Below are 19,313 nucleotides of genomic sequence, written 5' to 3' on the forward strand. Positions count from 1 at the left end.
ATCCCTATTGTGAAGCATGGTGGTGACCGCATCATACTATGGGCATACTTTTCAGTGGCAGGGAATGGGAGACTGTTAAGGATAGAGGGAACAATGAATGGAGCCATATGCAGGTAAATAGTTGATGAGAACCTGCTTTGGTGTGCCAATAACCTTAGACTGGGAAGATTTATGTTCCAACAGGACAATGACCCCAAGCATACAGCCAAAGCAATGCTGGAATGCCTTCAGAACAAGAATGTGAAAGTCCTTGAGAGACCCTGCCCAAGCCGATACTTAAATCCCATTGTAAATCTGAGGAAAGACTTGAAGTTCGCTGGGGAGGGGCGATGAGCAGCAAACTTAACAGAGCTTGAGATTCACAAAGGAAGAATGGGAGAAAATCCCCAAATCAGATACAGACATACCCAGACGACTCAAATCCGATACAGACATACCCAGACGACTCAAATCAGATACAGAAATACCCAGACGACTCAAATCAGATACAGACATACCCAGACGACTCAAATCAGATACAGACATACCCAGACGACTCAAATCAGATACAGACAAACCCAGACCACTCAAATCAGATACAGACATACCTAGACCACTCAAATCAGATACAGAAATACCCAGACCACTCAAATCAGATACAGACATACCCAGACGACTCAAATCAGATACAGACATACCCAGACGACTCAAATCAGATACAGACATACCCAGACCACTCAAATCAGATACAGAAATACAGATACAGACATACAGACCACTCAAATCAGATACAGACATACCCAGACATACAGACCCCAGACTCAAATCAGATACAGAAATACCCAGACCCACAGAAAATACCAAGACCACTCAGATATAACAGATACAGAAATAACCAAGACCACTCAAATCAGATACAGAAATAACCAAGACCACTCAAATCAGATACAGAAATAACCCCACTCAAATCAGACCAACACCACAAATCAGATACAGAAATACCCAAGACCACTCAAATCAGATACAGAAATAACCAAGACCACTCAAATCAGATACAGAAATAACCAAGACCACTCAAATCAGATACAGAAATACCCAAGACCACTCAAATCAGATACAGAAATACCCAACACCCACTCAAATCAGATACAGAAATACCCAAGACCACTCAAATCAGATACAGAAATACCCAAGACCACTCAAATCAGATACAGAAATACCCAAGACCACTCAAATCAGATACAGAAATACCCAAGACCCACTCAAATCAGATACAGAAATACCCAAGACCACTCAAATCAGATACAGAAATACCCAAGACCACTCAAATCAGATACAGAAATAACCAAGACCACTCAAATCAGATACAGAAATACCCAAGACCCACTCAAATCAGATACAGAAATACCCAAGACCCACTCAAATCAGATACAGAAATAACCAAGACCCACTCAAATCAGATACAGAAATAACCAAGACCCACTCAAATCAGATACAGAAATAACCAAGACCCACTCAAATCAGATACAGAAATAACCAAGACCCACTCAAATCAGATACAGAAATACCCAAGACCCACTCAAATCAGATACAGAAATAACCAAGACCACTCAAAGCTGTAATCGCCACCAGAGGTGGTTCTACAAAGTATTGGCGTGTGTCAATACTTATGTAAATCATATCTATTCCATTTAAAAGAAATTTGCTAAAATTACTAGAAACATTCTCACTTTTTCATTATGGGGTACTGTGTGTAAATGGGTGAGGAAAAATAATCAATAATTTTGAACTTATAGAATAAGTCAAGGGGTATTAATACTTTCTGAAGGCACTGTCGTTTGGGTATTGGGACACAGTCAATGTGGTGATAAACAAAATTCTCTTTCAGACACTATTATTCTTGTTTCTCAGGTGATAAAGGGGAGACAGGTTTTCCTGGAGAGCCCGGCAGTATTGGATATCCTGGAAATAAAGGAGGCATTGGCGAAATGGGATATCCAGGTAAGAAAACAACACAATCCTTTCACTGAGAAGAACAGACATCATCCTTAAAATAGAACATCCACTCAGATCTGTTTGCTACGCCCACGAAAAAAGTGTCAATTGTGGAAGTGTCAAGTCTAAGGCTAAGATATGCTAACTGGCCTACTGGTCATGATGCGCTTCAGTTCTGGTTGAATTGGTTCTAACCGGGTTCTCCTGTATGGTTCCACAGGTTCTCTAGGTACGAAGGGTGATAAAGGCATTGTGGGCACACCGGGTCATCCAGGGTTCAGGGGTACAGAGGGGGTGAAGGGAGACAAGGGACAAACCGGTCTGCCAGGTGTTGGAGTACCAGGACCCTCTGGAGAGAAGGTAAGCTACTTACTACCACTTATTGTGTGTTTGTGTGTCTGCTACAGTACATACATTTTTGTAATTAGATGCCACTAACGGTCTGTCTTTTTCTTTCAATAAATATTTCTATGCTCTTCTTTTCTATTTGTTTTTCCCCTCCCTCTATCTCTCCATCCCTGTGTTTCTCTCTCTCTCTCTCTCTCTCTCTCTCTCTCTCTCTCTCTCTCTCTCTCTCTCTCTCTCTCTTTCTCTTTCTCTTTCTCTTTCTCTTTCTCTTTCTCTTTCTCTTTCTCTTTCTCTTTCTCTTTCTCTTTCTCTTTCTCTTTCTCTTTCTCTCTCTTCTCTCTCTTCTCTCTCTTCTCTCTCTCAGGGTCAGTTGGGTCTGCCTGGGTTCCCTGGTAACGCAGGAGAGAAGGGTCAGAAGGGAGGAATGGGAGTGCCCGGGATGCCAGGAACACCAGGAACCAAGGGAGACACTGGACACATCGGTTACCAAGGTGAGGCTCCATGGTCACAACTACTCCTGTTCGACTGATTGATTAGTTGGTTGATTTTATTTTGGGTTTAAAAGTAAGCATTATTTGGTACATAGAATTTTTGATAATCTCACAAACCCAGAGATGTGTCTTGTTGCTTGGCAACCTCTAAACCCAGGTGTGTGTTGTAATGTGCAGGTCAGCCGGGTCAGCCAGGAGAGAAGGGTATTGGTGGGCTTCCTGGGTCACCAGGAGAGCCAGGTCAAACAGGTCGACCAGGTAAGCACTCTAACAGATGGAACACAGTAACAATGCATCAGGTTCCTTTCAGTACAATATGACAGCTAGTCAAGAAGCTTACCCCTGAATCATTTCCCAAGTGTACATACTGTAGCTACTATGCCCCAGCGGGTAGAGAGACACCCAGGTAACTGTATTGTTTCCTAGGTGAGCCTGGTCTGCAGGGTCCACCAGGTACAACCGGAGAGAAGGGAGCGTCAGGAGTGGACGGCATACCTGGATCATCAGGAGAGAGAGGAGACACAGGTGAGTTACCTCTCCTGACCTTGAAGATGATCGGGTGTGTTTATCATCTTCTAAACCGCTTGTAAACCACATGGTTTTATGATTTGTACTATATTTCTATTAGAAGCCCCACATTTGACTGTCTCCATATCAACTGTACTGTGGATCCAAACAGTTAATTGACAGCGCAGGCAGGTGAAGTGTTTCCAGTCATGGCCTAGAGTTTTAGCAACTCTGTTCTCTGTGTTTCTCCTACAGGTTTACCCGGCAGGGGCTTCTCAGGGACACCAGGGTCGTCTGGGGATAAAGGTGACAAAGGCTCTCCAGGTTTCCCAGGCTCTCCAGGTATCCCGGGTATCCCAGGGACCAGGGGAGACAAGGGTATTCCAGGATTTGAGGGTTCCCATGGCCAGCCAGGAGAACGGGGTCTCCCAGGACCCGCCATGGAGGGGCCCAAAGGAGACCAAGGAGTGTCGGGAAAGCCTGGAGAACCAGGTACTGTATGCCACACACCTGAATCCTGCTGTAATGTACATTCGGATACATATGACCATCCTCTCATTATCCTCCTCTTCTCATCCCCATCTCAGGTACCAGTGGTGCTCCAGGTCCTGCTGGTGTTCCAGGCAGCGTGGGGGGGAAGGGAGACAAAGGGGACCAGGGTGAACCAGGAGTACATGGGGAGCAGGGTTTCAAAGGAGATCAAGGATATCCTGGACTTTCTGTAGGTCACTTCCTGTTGCTCACTGACCGATCCATGTCAGTCTAGTCTGTTTATCATGACACTTGACTAGTGTCCACCATCTGACTGGTGTGTATATGTGTCACAGGGTCAAGCTGGCCTTCCGGGTGTTGATGGACTGAAGGGAGAGATGGGACTGCAGGGAGTACCTGGTTTCCCAGGTGAGTGGTGCAGCTGATTTAGATGGTGTACACAGTGTGTGTATGAGTCAGTGGTTATGTTGGTTTTGTGGCTAAATCTCCTCTCTTGCAGGGACAAAGGGTGAATTCGGAGTGGTTGGATTCAAAGGAGAGCTAGGGGACAGAGGATTCCCAGGAGACAAAGGTGAAAGGAAGAGAAACATAACCACCGTCAAACCGAATCACTTAGTGCTTGTTTCACTGAAAAGCTCTCCTGAGCTTATATAGCATCGGACACCTATATTATTACTGTGCGAATGAGTATATGGATTCTGATATGTTTGATTACATGAAATGGTATTAATCGTCCTTCCCTTCCTCCTTTCAGGTAATGATGGTCCCCCTGGTCCTCCTGGCCCCCACATCTTCATCAAGGGAGACAGCGGCTTCCCTGGTAATCAGGGCCCTCAGGGGCCTGTGGGGCCCTCGGGTATCCCTGGGCTGAAAGGACAGCAAGGTGAGAGTCCGCACCCCTCTGATTCAGAGGGGTTGGGTTAAATGCGGAAGACACATATCATTTGCATGCATTCAGTGGTACATCTGACTAGGTATCCCCTTTTTTCAAACCATCCTATCTACAATGAGCCAATCTATTATGACCAAACATCAGCTCTGATCACCCTGAAATATTGCACCCCTCTCATTCAATGTTCTCTTTCTCTCTCCCCCCTCTGTCTCCCAGGTGTGACAGGTATTCAGGGTATTAAAGGTGATGAGGGGAACCCAGGGTTTAATGGTCTCCCCGGCGCCAAGGGAGAACCAGGCTTGCTTGGTCCCTCAGGTGAGTCACACCCCCTTTGTACAGTTAATAGCCACACTAAAAAGGTCACTACACTGCATGTAGAATAGAATGTCTGATCATTCTTGATGTACTATTTATATCTTGGGATTATTTTCAGAAAACGTTCCATTTGACCTTTGTCTCTCCTACCTATAGGACCCAGAGGGTACCCTGGACCCCCAGGACCTGATGGTGTTCCGGGTCAGGTGGGTCCTCCTGGCCCCTCCTCCATGGAACATGGTTTCCTGGTAACCAGGCACAGCCAATCGGTGGAGGTTCCACATTGTCCTGAGGGAACGTCAGTGATCTATGATGGATATTCCCTACTCTACGTCCAGGGCAACGAGCGCTCCCACGGCCAGGACCTGGGTAAGCTAGAGAGGGAGGGGAGGTACTGTAGATGAGGCTATCTTGTGATTCAGATTAGCATCACACTAAACTACTTGTGTGTAGGTACGGCTGGTAGCTGTCTAAGGAAGTTCAGTCCCATGCCCTTCCTCTTCTGTAACATCAACAACGTCTGTAACTTTGCCTCCCGTAACGACTACTCCTATTGGCTCACCTCCCCTGAGCCCATGCCAATGAACATGGCCCCTATCACTGGCCAGAGCATCAAGCCCTTCATTAGCAGGTGTGTGGGTTCCTTGTTTCTATGTGTGGTGCATTTGGCCCTTGCAATGATGGCAGTATATGTTTGTGTACTCACCTGGGGTATGCATGCGTGACTGTCTGTGTATTGACCTCAGTCTATGCCTCCAGGTGTTCAGTGTGTGAGGCTCCTGCCATGGTGATAGCAGTGCACAGTCAGAACATCATGATCCCATCATGCCCCAATGGCTGGGACTCACTCTGGATTGGCTACTCCTTCGTCATGGTGAGAAAAATACAACTCGTATTGCAACGCCATATCTAGTGTACTTATCTGTACTTGCTTTGATGAACTTACCAATGTTTTTGTTTGCATATCCTTAACCCCCCATGTCTCTCTCTCTGTGCAGCACACTAGTGCAGGTGCTGAGGGCTCTGGACAGGCACTGGCATCTCCTGGCTCCTGTCTAGAGGAGTTCCGTGGCGCTCCGTTCATCGAGTGTCACGGCCGTGGAACCTGCAACTACTATGCCAACTCCTACAGCTTCTGGCTGGCCACCATCGAGGACGAGGATATGTTTACGTAAGTGTACTCCCTTCTCTCTTTTCCTCTCTCATCAGATCTCTGACATGGTCTTGATTGAATGGAGGGATTGACTGATGTTGTCTGGTTCCAGGAAACCTGTGCCCACCACACAAAAGGCAGGAAATCTCCGGAGTAACATTAGCCGTTGCCAGGTGTGCATGAAGAGGACATAGGCTCTACCCCCTGACCTCTCTGTGACCCTTAACCACCCACCACAACCCCTGACCCCACCCAGTCCGACGGTCCGGGGCGTGACTTTGTGTTATTGACCAAAGGATGGTGCTATTTCACTGCGTGTGTGAGAGGAACAGGCAGACACACTGTGAAACAGAACAAACAAAAAACACCCAGAAAGATTTATGAAAGAACAAAACACACTGTCAGAGGAGGCTGGTGGGAGTAGCTATAGGAGGACAGGCTCATTGGAATGGAATAATGGAATGGAGTAAAATATGTGTTTCATATATGTTTGATACCGTTCCATTTTAACCATTGCAATGAGTCACTCCTCCTATAGCTCCTCCTACCAGCCTTCTCTGACACACCAGAGACCAAACCATAAGATCAACTGGCCCTACGCTCCATGCAGAACACTTTACTAACATTTTCACAACGTTTCTCTAGCGAATGTCGCCCAGTTTACGACTGCACTGAGTACATCCCGCCCCCCTCCCCATTAGTAAACTGGCGTCCATTTTGAAAGGGGTGTTTGTGTAAGTCAGGTGCTATTGAATCTAATCTACTTGCCTTATTCCAGTACATTATGTTTATATTTTCACTCAATGCCACTGACTTTCAGCTCTGAGTTAGTTATATTGTTATTGTTCCTCACTTTTGTAATAACACAATACTAATAATGTAAGGATGGGAGTTACCACTGGTTACAGATGCTTGTCATGCTGAGACATCACTGTAAGTTAAGGGCTCTATTCAAGCTATCACGGAAGTTCATCGTTACAGCATGATTGAAAATTCAAAGCCAATGTTCCCACATTAGCAGATACTGTATTCACATTAAACACTGCATACGTCGGCTCAATCGGAAATGACCTTTACATTTATATCATGCAATCTGTAACGCTTCAGCGACGCAGATTGAATAGAGCCCTAATGGTTGCTAGCATGCATGCATCGCGATGGTTCTGTTGTAAATATATTACTTTTCTTTTTCCTTCCTAAAATAACAGCCACCATAATCTCTTCAGGTATTTACATTTTAATTTGTATTATTTCAATTTGTATTTATTTGAGTAAATGTAGAGCTCGAGTGGATTTGAGTCGCCAAAGAACCATAATCAATGTCACTAAAGAAAGTACAGTATGGTATTCTGTTCCAACCTGACCTAGGCACTTATAGTTCTAATACTGGGTTTAATGTTACATGCTACAGTTGGCATACATCAGACCTGCCGCTATAGGCCAACACCTTCAGTGCCTTATCTGTCAGTATGCAGAACAGTAACATAGTGGTGGCAGCATCACTGATAGTGTGTTATTTCATTGGAGCGCATCACACACATCACATAAGGCTGCTGAGTGGAGGACCTCTCATAATAATTCATGTTAATGGAATGGTATCAAACACATGGAAAACATCTGTGCAATACCATTCCATTGATTACGTTCCTGCCATTATTACGAGCCTGTCCTCTTCAATGAAGGTGCCGCCCGCATCACACACACACACACACACACACACACACACACACACACACACACACACACACACACACACACACACACACACACACACACACACACACACACACACACACACACACACACACACACACACTTGCGCATCCACACCCTGTCAGTACGAGGGGGAACATTGACACAGCTTGTCATCTGTAGTATGCAGAGGGTGTGTGTGTTGTCACAAGCCGAAAGAGTTTTCACACACGGACCTGTTGACAGAAGAAGTTCATGGCTTGTAGTTTGTGTGCGGAGCGATCCTTAAGACAGCGAGTCGTCAAACACTCGTCAGTTCACTTGGCCACTCAATCAACTCTGTGTGCATCAATAGTTCTGTGTGATGTACGTTTCCTGAATACGTCCTTCACATGGTTTTGTGTGTTGAAGCTTATTAATCAAATGCTAGAACCCAAAGAAAGACATGTATACACACGCACACCTATGTGTACTCTTATTCTTACTCTGATATACTTGATCATGCCTCCTGCAATATTATTCCTGTGATAATTAGCTAGATATATTTAGATTTTCCATTTTTGGTCAAAGACCGAGAAGGATATATTTATGACTAAGTGCTTTTACAGATTCCTGGGTATTTTGAATCTACTTTTCAAGCTCCCTTTTAAAATGTAAATTCCCTACTGCTCTTTTTGGCACTTGTCCCTAATCTACTACATGAATCCTACCCTGCTGCTCCCCCTTTTGTCTGAGGGTGAACGCAAAAACCCTAGAACCAAGACTCTCTTGTCCAAGCCCAGAATTAGTTGAGTACTAAATTATTGAGATGAAAGAAATAAAGCATCCAAACCTCACAAACTACTTGTAACCGGCAATCATTCAGAGGTTTCCTCCAATCAAAGCCTTCTGAAAGTAAAAGTCTCTTATCATTAGTAGACTGAACTCAAAACATTTTTTTTTTAAATTATTCTTCAGAAAATGCTCATTCATACGTACAGTATCAGTAGCACTTGTTTAGGAATACGTTTGAGTTCAGTGACAAATTTTGCATGAGAGTTCTTGGTTGTAGTCCCTAGCTCATTATTAACCAACCGACCAAATGTTTTGCCAACTATTCTTCTCACCTCCCAGTCCCCATACTGTGTAAATCATACAATAAAATGATTTGTCTAAAATATGGTGTGTAATCATAACTGTCTCCTATTGGTGGCAGCGGTGGGATACAGTCACTGTTGGGGAGCCCAACAGCCTAAATCAATCTCTATGTTTTCTGTCCATTATGTTGTACATGTAAAAGCTCTGTGATATACTATAGTAGTAGTCTCGTCCACTACAGTTCAGTGGGAAGCCATATTCTCTTCATTTCCACCCTGCCATTTTAGTCATTCAGCAGATGATATTACTCAGATTAAAGATGGTCGAGACTACAATGCAGCCGAGCCACCAATATCAAGTAGGCCCAACAGTCAACTTGGATATTCACCTTGAGTGTGTTTCTCCCTGCTTCTAGTGGCAGAGTATGCACCACCACATCGGGGATGGCAGCCTCTACATCAGCACTTCTACTAGGCCCGAGGCCAACAAACCCACTCACCCCAGGCTGCTAAACATTAACGGATCAATGCACTCCGGGGAGAGAGGGAGCACAATAACCTCCCCTTCATCTCTCCGCCTCTTGTTTTTCATCCCTTACTGGAATCCTACCCCCTTGTTTCCTCTGCTGTCACTAGCAGCCCAATAAAAACATGTTGCACTTGACCAGGAAGTGTAAACAGAGACTGAGGTAACCCAGGTCGAGCAGAAAATATAGGCTCCTATTACGCCCTCATCCATAAGCAATGTCCAGCCCCTTAACTTAACCACTACCCATTGGATATAGCAGATCTGAAGGAACTTGATTGGCTACACCGAACCTTCCAGTAGACTAAGGGGAGCATCCACCATATTGCTTACCAGTTAGTTTCAGCTCTTCAAACATTGAAGGAGTAAGGGCAGATGCAAGGGGTTGTTTTTGTACTTGCCCTTCATGTCACCCCATCTGGTGACACATGGAAGTTCACTACTTCATTTTTTTTTTATTATATATTTTTATTTTAACCTTTTATTTAACTACGCAAGTCAGTTAAGAACAAATTCTTATTTACAATGACGGCCTAGGAACAGTGGGTTAACTGCCTTGTTCAGGGGCAGAACAACATATTTTTACCTTGTCAGCTCAGTGATTTGATCTAGCAACCTTTCGGTTACTGGCCCAACACTCTTACCACTAGACTACCGCTCTAACCACTAGCAGAAGTACAGGATACATTTAGTATCATAAATGATACATGCCTAAAAGTAAATGTTAAGCGGCTTCACTGCAAGTATATTCTATGTTTTAATATTACATTTTTTTTTAAATCAAGATTTAATGTTGCTAAAATGCTGTCAGTTCCACTGATTTAATACTATCAATAAGTCAAATCATCAAAAACTCAAATGTACTGTTATGCCAGACAATAACCAGGTGTTATCAAGAGAATTCAAGCTGTTATATATCAAGGCATAATGGTTGGGATTCAATCCGATCACGGGTTTTGCCTATGCTGCTTTTAAAGGCAATGCTATCGTCTTGATGAAGAATGCATAAACAGTCAAATGCTGCAGATTTCGGCTCAATCTGAGATTACCTTTAAATGGCGAATTGTCGACAGACGCGATCAGATTGAGTCCTGGCCTTCGAGTTCATAACATATAAAATATATATTTAGGTAATACAACCCTTACCCTTTACCCTTAAAGTCATTTAACTCTTATCAAGAAGTAATATCATAATGCTCAGATGTAGTATAGTAATTGATATGTAGATGGTCTCTAATGTAAATGTACTGCCAGAGAAGAACCTGAGGTAATCAAGGGAATTCATGCTGTCACATTTAAAGGCATTTGAAGTACAGTACAACAAAAAATATATTTAGGAAATACAACCCTTACCCTATACCTTTAATCCTTGAAATCCTTTAACGCTATCAATAAGTCATATCATCAAAAACGATATATATTACAAGTAGCAATGCATATGTCGATGCTTTCTAATGTAAATGTACTGTGATTCCAGAGTAGAGTGGGAGGTCTTACAAGAATCGTAACGACCCACGACAGGCTTCAGCTCATCTCTGGGGACAAAAAAGACACACACACACCATGAATATCTCTCCCATCAGATCATTGAGTCCCAGCCACACTCACCCTCATAGTTGCTGCAAAATAAGTTGACCTTGTCCGTCTCCGGCCTGGTGACCCACTGACAATCGTTGTCCGTCTCCGGCCTGGTGATCCACCGACAATCGTTGTCCGTCTCCGGCCTGGTGATCCACTGACAATCGTTGTCCGTCTCCGGCCTGGTGACCCACTGACAATCGTTGTCCGTCTCCGGCCTGGTGATCCACCGACAATCGTTGTCCGTCTCCGGCCTGGTGATCCACCGACAATCGTTGTCCGTCTCCGGCCTGGTGATCCACTGACAATCGTTGTCCGTCTCTGGCCTGGTGACCCACTGACAATCGTTGTCCGTCTCCGGCCTGGTGATCCACCGACAATCGTTGTCCGTCTCCGGCCTGGTGATCCACTGACAATCGTTGTCCGTCTCCGGCCTGGTGACCCACTGACAATCGTTGTCCGTCTCCGGCCTGGTGATCCACCGACAATCCTTGTCCGTCTCCGGCCTGGTGATCCACTGACAATCGTTGTCCGTCTCCGGCCTGGTGACCCACTGACAATCGTTGTCCGTCTCCGGCCTGGTGATCCACCGACAATCGTTGTCCGTCTCCAGTCGTCCCATATTTCTCAATTCTGAACCCATGGTCCGGGGCCCAGTCCTGATAGCCACTATCCACTCCACTCACCCAGAACCAGGGTGCAGGTGTAGCGCAGGACCAGCCAGACGTGGTCGGTGGAGGCCCGCCTAGCTCTCTGTTGGACCCTTTGGGAGTGGACAGAGACCAGGTCAACATGCTTCATCATTATGACAAAATGCTTTCAACTGACATATGGAAATAATTATTCGACATGTCTTCACTTGGGATTTCAACTCACAACCTTTTCGTTCACGGAATTCCGATCTTCCTGCTGCGCCACCATGTCTGTGTCATGTCTGTGTGTTCTCCTGTATTCCAACACGTTGGACTTCCAAAGTAAATCAGCCTCATTAAAAATACACAAGAAAGACAATTACATTTATCATAGGCATTCAGCAGTAACATTAACACAGAATACTATGCCCACCAACATTAGACAACTATACAGAAAAACCCTAGATTTTGCTGAAATAAGTCAATTAAATCAATTATGAGAGACTAGTCAGACTAACCAGTGCAGATGGCACTCTTTCACTAAGTGCAGAGATGTATTACAGGTAATGAATGTTTAGGGGAATGCTATAGACTTTATTGAGCGGAGGAAAGATCAGTGTTTCTCAGATTCAGATATTGTGAGTTCCAGTGGCGGTTAGTGCCGTTTCAGATGAGGGAGGCCAATTGTTTTTCATGAGCATGGTCTGATTTCTATTACAGCATATTGGACGACTGCTATTCATATTCCATTCACCCAGTTCAATGTAACAGTGTTCGGTTTAGGCTACTACATGATACAACCTAGCCTATGAATGTAAGTTTACAATGTAGGTGCACACAGGTCGAGAAAGACATTTGATGTGACAGACAATGACATTCAATACCGCCTTGCACACTCTTGCCTGCATCTAGCTGATATTTGCTGTAATCCTTAGTCCAACAGTTGCAAAAATAGTTTCTATTGGACAAAATCAGGTATGTTTATCACCATTTTGTTCCATTTGTTTCATGTTTAAGAAACGTTTTTTAACAGAATCGGTGGAATGAATACACCCCTGATCACACCTAAACACAGTTGACAGTTTCATAGCAGCCACGTTGTATTCCATCTCGCATCTAGGTTATACACTCTCCTCCTTTCAGCTCTTCCCTTCACTTGTGGACTTCAATGCACAACACATCAGCTGTAAGTGACAAGGTGAAAAAACCTTTCCAAGTCAAACCACTACACACAGCCTACATCATTGTCACCATATTAGCTAAAGTAATGTCATAGTTAGCATAGCTAATAGAACTAACGTGTTAGTAAACCCGCTACAATCATGAAGTAATGTTATTTTGTACAGTCAGTAAGCAGATACACCGGCGGGCCCGGGTGTCAATACATTTGTAAAACCAAAAAGCCTACCTTGACTTGTAAGAGCTCCAGTGTTGTGTTTGATAGTCATAGCCAGCTAGCTAACATAGCAACCCTCTGTTTGAGCAGGGTGTTTCAGTAGGCTAAACTAGCTTGCTGCATTTGCTAGCTAAGTAAGTGAAACTTAAAGTGAAAGAAATTATGAAATTGCTCTCTCTATTCCCTCTTGTTCTCCATCACTTAGGAATAAATTAATTTGTTCAAAACTATTTTCTTTCTCTCTCTTTAAGTCAACAACTCACCACATGTTATGCACTGTAGTGCTAGCTAGCTGTAGCTTATACTTTAAGTACTATATTAATTCTCTGATCCTTTGATTTGATGGACAACATGTCAGTTCATGCTGCAAGAGCTCTGATAGTTTGGAGGACGTCCTCTGGAAGCTGTCATAATTAAGCTGTCATAACTACTGTGTAAGTCTATGGAAGGGGGTGAGAACCATGAGCCTCCTAGGTTTTGTATTGAAGTCAATGTACTCAGAGGAGGACGAAAACTAGCAGTCCTCCGGCTACACCATGGTGCTACCCAACAGAGTGCTGTTGAGGCTACTGTAGACCTTCTTTGGAAAATAGTGTGTTATAATCAATCATTTGGGGCGGCAGGGTAGCCTAGTGGTTAGAGTGTTGGACTAGTAACCGAAAGGTTGCAAGTTCAAATCCCGGACCTGACAAGGTACAAATCTGTCATTCTGCCCCTGAACAGGCAGTTAACCCACTTTTCCTAGGCCGTCTTTGAAAATAAGAATTTGTTCTTAACTGACTTGCCTAGTCAAATTTTAAAACATGTGATTATATTTAGTATATTTTTATCTTAAAAGGATAACTTTCTAAATTTTAAAACATTTTGTTTTCATGAAATTCACTGAGGAGCTTGGTCCTCCCCTTCCTCCTTCTGCGGAGCCTCCACTGGTGAGTTCAAATGCAAGGCGAGGTCATATTTTAGCTGAACAGTGATACACATGAAATTGCACATTGTAAAACATGTGATCACATATGAAGTGTTTCAAAAACCCATGTTCACATCTGAAATATCACATGTGAACTCTTCCAAAAACAAGTTTTCACTTGATTTTACATGTGAAAAGTCACAAGAGAAGTGTTCCAAAACAAAGTTGTGAAATCATGTGGTTCAACATATGATCAATTGAAACTACACTGTTACAGCATCCAGATGCTTCCCACGTGAAACAGTTCGAAACACTTTGTGCATATATTACGACATTTTGTGACATTGTTGTTCGTTTTGGTCTTTGGGAAGGTTTTTTTTGGCTGTTCGTGCATACAAAAATGTTTCTTGAGGCAAGCTGAAGTCCGGTTGCTGAAGTCTACCCCTCTTCGTCGGTGATTGATCAACAGTAGGGATTCTTCAATTAAATGTTTTTGGGGATACTAGATCCGATACTGGCACAAACTGCTAAAATATGAAATAGTGGAAACAACTTTTAATGTATTTCTACAACTGAACTGTAGTTTGTCAGTAAATATATAACAATTAACTGTATTCAGGAAGTACACAACAATCTAAATCTAATTAAATACATTTTTCCCCAGAAATGTAGGAAATGGAATCTGGTTTACATCCTTAATTGACTGGAACTTAAATGGAATTGACCTCAACATTGGTTACCCCACTTGGGACACAACCACAACTAAGATTTGAACTCACAACCTATTAAATGACAGCAACCTGCATTTCATGCTTTGCCAACAGGGCTGCAAAACTTGTACTTTTAGTGTTTAATGCTGGGTTTCTGTATAAGAACTCTGCTGATGTAAAAAGGGTTTCTTGGCCCCCTGGGTGGCGCAGTGGTCTAGGGCACTGCATCACAGCCACCAGAGACTCTGGGTTTGTGCCAAGGCTCTGTCACAGCCGGCCGCGCCCGGGAGATCCATGGGGCGACGCACAATTGGCCTAGCGTTGTTAGGGAGGGTTTGGCCGGTAGGGAAATCCTTGTCTCAATGCGCACTAGCGACTCCTGTGGCGGGCCGGGTTGGATGCGCGGTGTGTTAAGAAGCAGTGCGGCTTGGTTGGGTTGTGTTTCGGAGGACGTATGGCTTTTGATCTTCGTCTCTCCCGAGCCGTACGGGAGTTGTAGCTATGAGACAAGATAGTAACTGCTAACAATTGGATACCACGAAAAGGGGTAAAATTCTAAAAAAAAAAAAAAAAAAAAAGTTTAAATACATTTGATTGATTGTGGCAATGACTGAGATCGGCCACAGAATTATTGGCAATAATACATTTCTGCACTTCGCTAAGTTGGACGGAATCAAGTCAATAATCGTACAATTATCTGACAATACCATCTAAAAAGTAACAATGCACCGGCACAATTGACATTAAGTCCTAGAGTCAATCAGATCAAGCACAAACACGCAATAGCCGATACCTGCAGAGTTGGTGTTTTAGGGTGTCAGAGGTCTGACGACACTCAAATTGAGAATAATTCAAGAAAATGAGGAGGATCTCTATTAGTCTTAACGAGGTGTAGATTACTTAAAACATTCAAGTGTTCCAACTTGAAAACAAGGCTGTATGGGATTTCTCTTAATGCAGCTCCGTGCAGCCAATGGCAATTTCCGCTTCAGGTGTAATGGCAGGAGATGCTTGTGGATTTGTTCTACTCTGACAAAACAACTGCTCGGAAATGATAGAATATAGCCTCAAGTGTGCATAAATGCTCTCGGGATTTGAATGTGCAACTTGTTGGTCTGGAGTGCATTAATGTCTCAGCAGTGCCACCAGATATTTGTTTCCAAGAACATACAGTACCAGGCAAAAGTTTGAACACAATTACTCATTCAAGGGTTTTTCTTTATTTGGACTATTTTCTACATTGTAGAATAATAGTGAAGACATCAAATCTATGAAATAACACATATGGAATAATGTAGTAACCAAAAAGGTGTTATACAAAACAAAATACATTTTATATTTGAGATTCTTCAATGGAAGCCTCTCAAATATAATCCAGTTAGAATCAGGAATTCCCCATGGTAGATGTTTATGCCCTTGATTTTTCCCATTTGAGTCCCTCTGCAGGTGAACCATGGTGTACACACACACCTGGTATGTATTGGAAAAATTAAAGCCAGAGTGTCTATGTATGGGGACGACTCAACGTCAGCTCCTACGGCAAATGAAATGACTGCAACACTCAACAAAGAGGTGCAGTTAGTTTCAGAGTGAGTGGCAAGGAATAAGTTAACCCTAAACAGATATGTAGTAGTTGTGGAGTAGGGGCCTGAGGGCACACGGTGTGTTGTGAAATCTGTGAATGTATTGTAATGTTTTTTAAATTGTATAAACCTCCTTAATTTTGCTGGACCCCAGGAAGAGTAGCTGCTGCTTTGGCAGCAGTTAATGAGGATCCATAATAAATACAAACACAAATACAAATACAAATTATGGCATATTCAATGAACTTGAAAACTAACCAAGCGCTCCAGGACAAGTTGTCTATAGAAAAAAAGGAGCTTAAAATCAAGAAATTAAACCAAGGCAAAAAAGACAAGGCCGAGGACAAAGTCTACTTCTGGAGAAACCCTGTCAAAAGAGGTCATGCTCCTCTTCTCCATGACAGACGCAGGAGGGAAGCGGCTGACTTCTATCCCTCCCCCGTCTGACCAACGCTCTACAACCAGCGCCTTATCCACTTCCAGTACCGGTTTTTATCCAACGAGAGACTGGGCCGACGGAAGTGCGGAAGTTGCCGCGGTCATGCGTATCGACGAGATGCCGTACCCAACAGGGTAGAAACGAGAAGAAACGACTACCTGGAGGCAGGGGAGACCGTTGGCTTTAATGCATCAAGCAAGATATTAAGCCCTGCCCATGTCTCCTAGCATAATAAAGGGTTATCTTTTGTCCCTACAACAATTTCGATGTTAATGTGTAGTTGTATTTATGGTGTGCATGTTTTGTGTGTGCTACCTGTTTTTAGTCTGCATGTGTTTATGTTTGTGTGAAGGAAGGTCTGAAACCTCCTTCAGGTATGGATCACCGTTTGGGTCTTTGGTCTTTTGGACTCACCTTGTGAAGGTGGCGCAGCGGTCCTTTGTGGGCACATTTTGTCATCAAACTTTGTCATCAAAGTCTGTCATTCTCTGGATTTATGGTGGGAACTCTGAAAAACATCACAACCACTCCAATAGCAGGCTAACGTTAGTGGTTTCTTTGCAACGCTTGCAGTTAGCCACTGATTTCCAACTTGTTGTGCAATCTTTATATACAATGACCGAATAGCACCGATATGTTTTACCTATAATTTCTCTTCATTATTTCTCTTCATATGACAAGGATTAAAAAAGGATTTGCCAGTAGATTGTTGACTTGATGACAACTGATGATGATTGCTAGCTAAGACTTTGAAAGTAAGATGTTGACAGTACAATCAAAGCGATTGTTGATATAACGTGATTTGATGTCATTCTATCTGTGGCCAATTCTTGGATGTGCACTTCTAATATAACCCTATGGCAGAACACGAGGGGCAAACATTTTCGAGCTCTAACCTTAGAATTGGGGATGACGTACTGTCCCATGAGTGACAGAAAATTGAGCCAATCATGGCAGAAAACTTAACCAATCAGGCATAACGCTCTGTGTTTTCTACTGGCTAGCCCCACCACCACAGAAAGCACTGAGTTAGGTTGAAACACCTGCATTTTGGAGCTGCCTGACTCAAGAAACAAAAAAGAGACCATATTTCTTTGCGGCTTTATTAACTCAATTACATATATATTTTACATTGTTTGCAAACTGATATGTGACACGTATTAATGCCAAAATAACAAGCAAAACAGGCAAAAAGTGTGGTGCTCAAAACAGGTGGGGCTCTGCCCTGAATGACGGGTCGCCACTGTTTATAAAACATTCTTATTGAAATTTGCGGTTCGCCTTCAAAATAAAAGTCACATTAAAAGTGATTCAAATTAATACAAATAGTGGAATCATGCCATAACAGAAAAGATCATGCTAACGAGGTTGGAATTTTCTTATATAAATTCAACAAAAGACAATAATTTGTTAATTTGACAAAAATCTGTTAATCACACTGGATGTATTAGACTTTAGAATTGCACTGGGGGCATACTTCTTTCACTGTACAGCCTTACCTACGGATTGTGGATCAATGACATGTGGTAGTAGTCTACTCAGTGACACCCAGAGAACATTAGCATCGTAGCTCTTATACTCTGAAACCACTGTGAACTGAGCCACATTTATTGTACCAGTCAACCTACTATGTGTATTGACCACTACTCCAGAGAAAAAACAATACGACGTTGATGTTTTGGAGCATGTTTTTGAGCCTGACTTTGGGGACTAAAGCACTTGGGTACTGAGTAGACTGATACACTATTTTGTTGATCCCCAATCCTTAGGTAAGGCTGTACAGTGCAATATAAATGTCAATACACACAATAGGCTGACTGGAAAAGTGATTTCCCACTGTCAAAGTCCCGCAATAAGAGCTACTACGGCGCTAATATTTGCGACAATAACGTTGATGAATACGCTGATTCGGTGAGCGAGTTTATTAGCAAGTGCATCGGTGATGTACCCACAGCGTCTATTAAAACATTCCCCAACCAGAAACCATGGATTGATGGCAACATTCGCGCAAAACTGAAAGCGAGAACCACTGCTTTTAATCAGGGCAAGGTGACTGGAAACATGACCGAATACAAACAGTGTAGCAATCAAACAAGCTAAGCGTCAGTATAGAGACAAAGTAGAGTCACAATTTAATGGCTTATCCCAGTCTGCTGTTCCCACATGCTTCAAGAGGGCCATCGTTGTTCCTGTTCCAAAGAAAGCTAAGGTAACTGAGTTAAATGACCATCACCCCATAGCACTCACTTCCGTCATCATGAAGTGCTTTGAGAGACTAGTCAAGGACCATATCTCCTCCACCCTACCTGCATCCTAGACCCACTCCAATTTTCTTACCGCCCCAATAGGTCCACAGACGACGCAATCGCAATCACACTGCACACTGCCCTAACCCATCTGGACAAGAGGAATATCTATGTAAGAATGCTGTTCATCGACTACAGCTCACACACCATAGTTCCCTCCAAACTCGTCATTAAGCTCGAGACCCTGCCCTGTGCAACTGGGTCCTGGACTTCCTGACGGGCCGCCCCCAGGTGGTGAGGGTAGGTATCAACATCTCCACCCCACTGATCCTCAACACTGGGGCCCCACAAGGGTG

At 43.4% G+C, this 19,313-nt stretch overlaps 1 protein-coding gene across 1 annotated transcript in view; it reads left to right on the forward strand.

Annotated features, from left to right (window-relative positions):
* The window catches only part of LOC118386161 (collagen alpha-1(IV) chain-like), a 66,143-nt gene extending 57,122 nt beyond the window's left edge, over nucleotides 1–9,021 (forward strand). The window contains exons 33-48 of the mRNA XM_035773637.2: nucleotides 1,891–1,980; nucleotides 2,195–2,334; nucleotides 2,687–2,813; nucleotides 2,991–3,071; nucleotides 3,240–3,338; nucleotides 3,576–3,812; nucleotides 3,908–4,041; nucleotides 4,148–4,220; nucleotides 4,312–4,383; nucleotides 4,567–4,695; nucleotides 4,921–5,019; nucleotides 5,176–5,388; nucleotides 5,473–5,650; nucleotides 5,779–5,893; nucleotides 6,018–6,190; nucleotides 6,285–9,021. Of these exons, the coding sequence (XP_035629530.2) occupies nucleotides 1,891–1,980; nucleotides 2,195–2,334; nucleotides 2,687–2,813; nucleotides 2,991–3,071; nucleotides 3,240–3,338; nucleotides 3,576–3,812; nucleotides 3,908–4,041; nucleotides 4,148–4,220; nucleotides 4,312–4,383; nucleotides 4,567–4,695; nucleotides 4,921–5,019; nucleotides 5,176–5,388; nucleotides 5,473–5,650; nucleotides 5,779–5,893; nucleotides 6,018–6,190; nucleotides 6,285–6,366 (2,042 nt within the window). The 3' untranslated portion in view covers nucleotides 6,367–9,021. The remainder of the gene's footprint in view (nucleotides 1–1,890; nucleotides 1,981–2,194; nucleotides 2,335–2,686; nucleotides 2,814–2,990; nucleotides 3,072–3,239; nucleotides 3,339–3,575; nucleotides 3,813–3,907; nucleotides 4,042–4,147; nucleotides 4,221–4,311; nucleotides 4,384–4,566; nucleotides 4,696–4,920; nucleotides 5,020–5,175; nucleotides 5,389–5,472; nucleotides 5,651–5,778; nucleotides 5,894–6,017; nucleotides 6,191–6,284) is intronic.
* The last annotated feature ends 10,292 nt before the right edge of the window (nucleotides 9,022–19,313 follow it).

Source organism: Oncorhynchus keta, chromosome 7 (genome assembly GCF_023373465.1).
Source record: "Oncorhynchus keta strain PuntledgeMale-10-30-2019 chromosome 7, Oket_V2, whole genome shotgun sequence".
NCBI lineage: Eukaryota > Metazoa > Chordata > Actinopteri > Salmoniformes > Salmonidae > Oncorhynchus > Oncorhynchus keta.